At 46.9% G+C, this 8,529-nt stretch overlaps 1 protein-coding gene across 5 annotated transcripts; it reads left to right on the top strand.

The window, feature by feature from the left end:
* The first annotated feature begins 385 nt into the window (after nucleotides 1-385).
* Nucleotides 386-7,434, top strand: C5H11orf87 (chromosome 5 C11orf87 homolog). 5 transcript variants are annotated; one of them, XM_035717024.2, is made up of 3 exons: nucleotides 386-569; nucleotides 1,038-1,256; nucleotides 1,604-7,434. In XM_035717024.2, the coding sequence occupies exons 2-3, from the start codon at nucleotides 1,132-1,134 to the stop codon at nucleotides 2,457-2,459; spliced, it is 981 nt and encodes a 326-aa protein (XP_035572917.2). In that variant the 5' UTR covers nucleotides 386-569; nucleotides 1,038-1,131; the 3' UTR covers nucleotides 2,460-7,434. The 5 variants fall into 5 exon arrangements, with proteins under 5 accessions (XP_035572917.2, XP_025321404.1, XP_025321403.3 ...); XM_025465619.3 differs by having other exon boundaries at nucleotides 1,031-1,241; XM_025465618.3 differs by having other exon boundaries at nucleotides 1,031-1,256.
* Nucleotides 7,435-8,529: the final 1,095 nt, after the last annotated feature.

Genomic DNA, 8,529 nt, shown 5'->3' with positions numbered 1-8,529 from the left:
CAGTTTCCGTACAGAACCAGGCCAGCATAGACAGGCTTGCAGAGGAGAACAATCCTCATCAGCCGAGGAGAGAGAGAGAGAGAGAGAGAGGAATCAAATGTGTACCCGGGGGGGGGGGGGGGGGGGAGATGGCTCTCTGGGGTGTAAAAACGTGTTCCTGGGACCATGTGGAAAAGGGTTGAGGGCAGGGCTTCCTCCTTCCGAGGCATAGGAGTGCAGAGGTGGGCTGCTCCCGGTGCCACGGTGGGGGTTGCTCCTCGCATGTAGCCCCTGGCAGGGGAAGGACAGGGAACTAGGAATGCGTGTGGCAGAGGCTCACTCTGCCAGGACGAGATGTTGGGGTATGAGGGTGGGGTGGGGGCCCGAGGGGTGGCTTGGAGCCCTAGCGGTGGCTGCCTGACGTCACCGGCCTCTCTGGCAATAGGCTGCGAGCTGAGCTCCCCGAAGCGGCGGCGGCAGCGGCAGCGGCAGCCGGGCTCGGTCGCCGGCCCCTTCACTCCGCGCCTTCTGCAGCCGCCACTGCAGCCGCGCGGCGGGGGCTCCCTCCCTGCAGCCAGCTAGTGGCCCAGGTAAGGGACGCGGTGCCGCTAAAGGTCCCAGCTGCCGGGTGGCGGGGCGCGAGAGGGGCGGCCTGCGCAGGCCCCCCCGCGGCAGCCTCGGCCCCCACCCGGCCCGGCCCCGGCTCGCGCGCCTCCCCTCTGCTCCGCAGTGCAACAGTTTGCAGCTGCCTCTGGAGAAGGGCGGGCGAGGGGCTGTGCTGCGCGCTGCGGGTCTACCCGGCTCGGGTCCCCGCACAGAGCCTCGGCTGGGGCTGGGAAGGCTGGAGGGGAGGTCCGTTCCCCAAACTTTGCGAACGAGAACCCTCTGCCTTCCGTTTCCCGTCCCCCTAGAAAGAAGCAGGATACTGCCGAGTGCGGGGCACAGGGAGACGGAGAGAAGGGGGCGTTTGCGGGGACGTGCTTTAGCTGAGAAAAAGGTGTTTCAGCTGCCTTTTTTTTTTTTTTTTTTTTCCTGGTGTGTGTGGGGGGAGGTACCAGGGAAGGAGGCAGAAGAAAGGATGGAGCGCGATCCAGCGCGGCAGCCGCGGCCACGGACAGAGGCGGAGTAGGATGTGGTTGCTGTGGTGCCCCCATGGGAATGGGACTTGAGGGCTCTGAAGCCGGCCAGGGAAGAAGAGTCTGGAGGGGGAGGGAGGAGCAGGCAGGACTGCGTACCCGGAGCCCGCTCGCCCGGCGGCCGGGGTGGGTGCAGGGAAGGTAGGATCCAGGGGGAGACATCCACCGGGAGGGCGAAGGAAGGGGGAGAGCGGGGCTCGGGCGGCAGGGACCGCGTTCCGGGGCGGCGGTGTGTCTGTTGCAATTAGAAAGTTGTGGGGGCGCCGGGAGCTGCCTCATCTGCTGAGTAATCTGGCTCTCGGCGGGGCGGGCGCAGACCCCTTGCCAGCGGGGGGCGAGGGCGCGCGGCCGGGGGCGGGCGGGGTCGGCGGCTGCGGAGCAGGCGGGCAGCGCCCGGCGGACGCGGGGTGCCCGGGGGCCGCGCCTTCGGCCCTCCGCGCCCCCCAGGGCAGCGGCCGGGGTCCTAACTGAGCCTGTTCTCTCTGCAGCCTGGTGCCTTGGGAAAGGAAGAGGGCGCGCGGACACGCGTTCCAGGCGGGGTCGGCGAGGATCTCCCGGGCGCCGCTCGCTTCCCCGCCGGCTTGCTCGCCCGCGGCTGCTCCCTCGGCCCTTCGCCCGCGCGCGCATCCCCTCCCGCACCAGGGAGTAGTTCTGGGTGGCGTGGGCTCCGTCCTCTTCTTGGCTGGTGGGAACCGTGTGCCTGAGAGAGGAAGTCTGGTGGGCCCGGCCCCTCCCAGCCCAGCGCCGATGAGTGCCCGGGCGCCCAAGGAGCTGAGGCTGGCGCTGCCGCCGTGTCTCCTCAACCGGACCTTTGCTTCCCCCAACGCCAGCGGCAGCGGCAACGCCAGTGCCCGCGGCCCGGGTACAGGCGCCAGCGGAGGCGGCACCTGCATCACGCAGGTGGGACAGCAGCTCTTCCAGTCCTTCTCCTCCACGCTGGTGCTGATCGTCCTGGTCACCCTCATCTTCTGCCTCATCGTGCTGTCCCTCTCCACCTTCCACATCCACAAGCGCAGGATGAAGAAGCGGAAGATGCAGAGGGCTCAGGAGGAGTACGAGCGGGATCACTGCAGCAGCAATCGCGGCGGCAGGGGGCTGCCCCCGGCGGGCGGCCAGGCCCCAGCCCAAGCCAAAGAAACCCGGCTGGAGAGGCAGCCCCGGGACTTTGCCTTCTGCACCCCCTCCGACGCCTCCTCTTCGTCTCTGTCCCCTGGCCTCCCGTGCCAGGGTCCCTGTGCTCCTCCGGCTCCACCACCCGCCCCCAGTCCGCAAGGAGCACAAGCAGCCTCCTCCTGTTTGGACACAGCTGGCGAGGGCCTTTTGCAAACGGTGGTACTGTCCTGATCATTTAGCCCCCTCTTCCCTCCCCTTCCTCATCTCCAGCATCTTTGCCGTCCTTGCTTTCTCCCCCTCCATCTTTCCTCTTCCACTTTTCTCTGGCCTCCCTCTCTTTTTCCTTCTTTCCGTCTCTGCCCTCCCCTTACTCTGTTTCTCCTCCGCCGAGGCACTGTGCGGTATTTGTAAATATTGGGCGAGGAAAGTCTCGGAAGAAGAAATAACGCTGATAATACTTTATTATTAATATTTATAGTAATTATTATAATACTAATAACACAATCCAAGCGCATGACAAATCACATAATTTCTCATTGTCAATGAAGGATGCGTCTTCCCTCTCCACCCTGCACCCCCCCCACACACACACACAATAAGGAGGAGAAACCGCACAAGCTACCAAATATAAAAGAGGCATTGATTCCTGGAGCAAAGGGAGTGGAGGGGGCCCGGTGTGTTGTACATAGCTGTCAAGTTAAGGTTCAGTTACCTTCCCTTCCTTCCATCTCCCCCCACCCCCACCCAAGCTTTCACTTTTCCTTCAGCTTCCCTCCTTCCCCATTCCCACCTTCCGCCGGGCTCAGGCAATAGTACATTTTAAAGAAAATGTCTACATTAAGCACCAGAACTACAAGAGGCCACAGAGACAGTCCCAGACAAACGTGTATGACATGTACTGGTCTCTGGTCAGCCCTCTTTCTCACCCCTTAGTTAACCATTCCTTTTTCCAGGACCAGGCATTTAAAAATTTACTTTTAGAAATGTCCCTCGCTGGCCGAAAATCTTTAAATGGGTTGAAAGAAAAGAAAGAAAGAAACAGAAAGCAAAAGAAGAAAGAAAGAAAGAAAGAAAGAAAGAAAGAAAGAAAGAAAGAAAGAAAGAAAGAAAGAAAGAAAGAAAGAAAAACAACATCTGCTGCTTTAGCTCTCTGCCCCGCCCCCAGCTGTTCACCTTTGACTTGTGGCATTTTCGGGATTCATAAAGGATCCAGAAGCTGTCCAGACAGGTGTGGTGCTGAAATTGCTTCACAGGACTGGTTTCTTTGGTTGTGTAGGCAGAGGAGGGGCTGTTTTGGGAAGTGACTATTTTAGCTTTTTGTTGGTTTCTTTCTTCTTTTTCTACGATCGGGTTTGCGTGTACTATTGGTTTTATTATTAAACATTGCATAAGTTAACCTTTTTTTGTACAAAAAAAAAAGTACTAGGTGATGTGCAGTACTGAAAGTGCAGTATCTAACCAACCAGAATGTTTCTGTTTAATTTTTAGAGCAAGTGCACCTTTGTTATATATTTATTATATTGGTACCAAATACAGAAACAAACTATAGTTCTGTACTACATCCTCCAAACTGTATAGTCTTGTTCTTAATTTCCAGCTGTTGATATAATGGTTACCACTGGATGAGCAATTCAGTGGGCAGGCCTGGCTTCTGCTGTTTCCAGAAGTGTTCTTTTGTACCTTATTCTGTAGTAGACTGTTATAAAAAGATAACACATATGTTTTCTTTTTTTCTTTTGCGAGTAACAGAGACAACCACAACAGAAAACAAACAAATAATGGATGTGCAGGAATGCCATCTATTAAAACATGGTTAATATTTAAACAGTGCCTGTAGTCCTCCCTGCATGCAATTACCACCTGGAGGCAGTGGTGTGTGTGCTTGCTTGTACTGTATGTGTTTGGGGGTGAGACTGGTGGGGATATTGGGCAATTTGGATGACAGGACATGCAAATTTCATGAGAAGTTAAACCCAGTAACTACTTGTAGGATAAAAAAAAATATATGAAGCTTGTTAGTAAAAAATTTGTGCCTGCATCTGAGATGCAGTGAAGGAAAGGCTCTTTTCTCTTTCTCAGTCTGGCTTACCTACCTTCACTGGATACACACACACAAAAAAAATAGTTGAGAGAAAAACAAAGTGAGAGGAAAGATCAATATTTTTATTCTCTCTCCTGATGCCAGAGAAGGCCATCTATGTTTGAAATGGGGTCCACCTATGGTTATTTACCACTTTGTTTCCCTTGGACTGATGATAGAAGGAGCCAGAAGCATATTGCAATCTTAAATATATGCAGTGGCATCCTTTCTTGGGAACCAATTTTTTTGACAGCTATTTAAATATTTGGATAATATATGAATGAAAATGAATCAATCAAAAAATTCTTATCAACCCGCACGGTGTAAGGCAACAGTGCCCCTATGTGCATCCCTCTTCCAAATAACTATTAATTCTAGGTTCTCTGTGTTGGTTCCAGGCTTCTGTGCTCTTATCTAGAGAAAAATATTACCTCTGAGGTTTTAGGTCATCTGTTAAATTGCCCAAGCTCAACCTGCATCTTTTATACAAATAATTTAATAAGCTTAACTTTAACCGTCCATTAGATATTCACTCACGTCCTTTCCTGAAACACAGAGGATCATCATTTAAGCATGCCATGTTGTAATATTAGGAAGACCAGGTATAATCTTTGGGTTCAATATATTAAACAATGAACCAGATTCTCTCCAGTGCCTTAGTCACTTCCTAGTAATAGGTAAAAGAGTGCATTAACTCCCTCAGGCCACTAGGGAATCCTTTAGTGCATCAGAGCTCCACACTGTACATCAGAATGACTAAGGCACTGTGAGGAAGAAAGTCCATTAAGTTTTGTGGCTCACCCTCATCCAGCTGTAGCCCTTTAATACCTTATTACAGAATGACTTTTGGACTTGAAATTTGAACAGAATCAGGGACTCAGAAGGGAGCTTCCTCATTTCCAATAAGCTCCACTAAGTGCATGGATATTACTTTCTCCCTCTTGTTTGGTGCACTTCTTACAGTGAATAATTTCCCATTTTATTGAAGCAATAAGATGTTCTGTTGTGAGCAGTGCTGGATGATGATTCCATTTCCTTGGTGCTGAAGCTACTCTTACGTTCTTGCCTTATGAATCACAGTGCATTCAAGGCATGCAATAATAATCCCCTTCCAAGGAGCAGCCTGTACACTCTAGGGGGTAATTATGAAATTGTCCTATATAATTTTTCCCCAAAGAAATAGAGGAAACAGGAGAAATAAAAGCATTATGTATACTGTTTAAAAAACATCTTGATACCTCTAAACATGGGCACACATCCATAATATGCTCTTATTGTGCACCTTTAAATATGTATGCCTTTCTCCATTAACTGACTGTGGTTTAATATTTTTAACAGTGCTCTTTGTAAAGATGATGTGGTTTGTGAGTCAAATTTCATGCTGAGTTTCATATACTCAGAATTCTAAGCTTCTGGTGGTGTCACTTGAGATTTTTTATGAGATAGTGAATTACATGAAATTCTAGTAATACCAGTCCCCACACCAAATCATTGCAATAAGCACATACCCAAGCAATTTGCACAGACCCTGTTTAGAGCATTGCATCTTATTGAGCTCAATTGACAGTCTCAGGAGTTTGGGATGCTACCAACAGGGCATTTTGGATTTCATTTATATGAAACAAAAGGCAATCTGGAAATAGCTAAATTTATTTTAAGGATTTTATTCACTGATGTCCCGTCAAATGAATTGCTTCAAATCCCTATAGCTACAGCTCAACTTCTGCACTTGCTACTCAGTATTAATAAGGTGGCATGCTTGATTCTTATTGTTTTTAAAAATGAGAAAATTGGAGAGAGAATACCATTATGTCAACTGTATGGGACTCTGAATCTTAAAGATGTAGATGAATATAATCTTCTTTAGAATTTATATACACCCATAGATATGTATTTATATATGCATACATTTTGTACAAATTTACAATGGACTTTTTGTATTCTCTTTTCTGTCGTTACAAGAATGAGATGGAAACCAAATTGTTGTTCCATCCTCTTATCCAGAGAGGATACTGAGAAGTCAGGTATATGCATGTACGTATTTCTCTGGGGTTAAATCCGAATGACTTTCTCTTTATTTAATGAAAGGGGAGAGTCTTGTTTGGCTCGGGGAGTTGGTAATTAGATAAGCTTCCTTTCCTAGTTAGTAACTCAAATGTAGCAATGATAATGAACTTGTGACCATGCCTATGTGGTCTAAATATCTAGATGGAAAGCAAAAATATCTAGAGGAGCTTTAGAGCTATCTAGACCACAAGCCTGGATTGTGGCTTGATTTTTTTTTTTTATTTTCAGCCTATATGTTGTGTGGAAATACAATTTATATCTGCATAGCTAAAGGTAAAGTGAAAATATGACCATTATCTGTTTAGTTTGGTATGTAGTTTTTGGAAAATATGGATAAATTAGCTTTTTAAAAAACATTTTGGCATCTGACTTTTCCACCATTTCTATCTATATCAATTGAATTAATTAGATAATGGTTAAAATTCCATTTTTTCCATTAAATGCTTTTCTGTGGGTGACAGTTGTGGAAGTTAAAGGTTAAATTAGAACCAGAAACTTTAATCTAGTCTGGTCAGGCTCCTCAGGTCCATTCCCCTGTGAATCTGGACTTTAAATCTGAATTTGAAAAACCACTCTTCTGGGCCATGCTTCTTTTGAAATTAGTGATTGTGGCTCACAGATGTTTTAGTTCATATTAGAATGAACTGACCTATCTATAGAGGGGTATTTAATCATGAATTGAACATCAGTCTGATTTGGTTTCTGATTTACTTGATAACATTTGAGAAACAGCTTTGATGACTTGACATCAATACTTATTAATGTCACCAACCTAGTAATACAATTGGTGCCATGTAGGAATGCTTAGCTAAGAATAAGAATTTAATTAACTTTAATTGAGGACAATGTCTTATCAAGGTAGTTCTACCTGTTTGAAGCAGGGATACTTGTGATCTCATTGGGTTGTTTTCATAGGGAGATTAACAACAATAATGACAAAAGCAACAGAAAAACTGATTTTTGAACTCAAATATATCCAACAGACAGAATAAAACAGATATTAGAATTCATGGAAAATTTGTTTTGCTTTTCTATCAATAAAAGAGTTTTCTTGTTTAATTGGCTTTTTGGACACTATTTCCTTATTAGTTTATATAATATAATAAGATTATAAAACTACTCTACTGTCCTCAGAGGCTCAAAGAAATTAGTTTTTATTTTTAATTATTTCTCATCTGAACTTCTTCAAAACCAACTACATCAAAAAATGGAAGTTTATAAATTTTAGTATCACCCAATAAACTGAGTCCTGTCCAATAATTTAGCAGTCCTTTTAGGCAGATGTTCAGGCTCTGTGGTCATATACTTAGTCACTCAGATTTCCTCTTTTTCTGCCTTCTCTAATATAATCAAGTATATGGGGAAAGGATATGATTGACATGATTTTGTGGTGGTTAGGGAAATGGGAAGCCTCACATTCATGTAAATTCTTTGGGTCCTGCTGAACTCTGCTGCAAGTAGTTGATTAGAAGTGCTCTCCAGTCTGAGATGCTATTGTCGTTTCTGGCTTTTGTGCTGACATTCACCACTGCAGTCTTAATGCCCGCCCCCCCCCAATCCCTTCCCCCCAGTCTCAAATCATCTCCCACAGGAGTATGTATATCCTGCCATCCTTAGGTCCAGCAGGACTCTCACACTTTGTTTTCCTGCAGATATAGGAACTTCTGGATATCCTTCATGCCATTAACCTACTACTGAGAAGCATGGCAACACCTGCCACTGCCAACTCAGTTCAGCTGGTCCTGCTCCATGTCAGATGGTATTATGAATTAGCCCTTACAGTTCCACTCTGGTACTTTCCAGAGGGGTGGGGTTGCCATTAAGCCCGAATCCTTGGGCTTCTCAAAAAATATTTACATGTTTATGAAGCACCATCTCCTCTTTTTGTCTATGGAAGAGAGAAGCATAAAAGCTTTCACGGCTGCCTGTCTCACTCTTCTGTCTCATTTTTTTCTCAGAATTACCCCAGACTACAAGAAGCAGATTTTCCTCTTAATACCCCCTTTTATCTACCTGAGATTCCTTCTACTATAGGTGACACCCACTTCTGCAATGGGCTTTGTCTCTTTCCTGACTTCAGCCTAATGACTAGCCTTTAATGGCAATTAGGGTGTAGGAGACAGAGAGAAGCTTATTGATAAGGGATCCTAAATT

The sequence above is a fragment of the Canis lupus genome, chromosome 5 (assembly GCF_003254725.2).
Source record: "Canis lupus dingo isolate Sandy chromosome 5, ASM325472v2, whole genome shotgun sequence".
NCBI lineage: Eukaryota > Metazoa > Chordata > Mammalia > Carnivora > Canidae > Canis > Canis lupus.
This window is presented reverse-complemented; position numbering and strand designations above follow the sequence as displayed.

Bases quoted from the DNA above. Each gene is read 5' to 3' on its own strand.
- C5H11orf87 (XM_035717024.2), top strand. From the start codon at position 1,132: ATGGGAATGGGACTTGAGGGCTCTGAAGCCGGCCAGGGAAGAAGAGTC. The intron at 1,257-1,603 runs GTAGGATCCAGG...TTCTCTCTGCAG, and splicing joins CCGGGGTGGGTGCAGGGAAG to CCTGGTGCCTTGGGAAAGGA.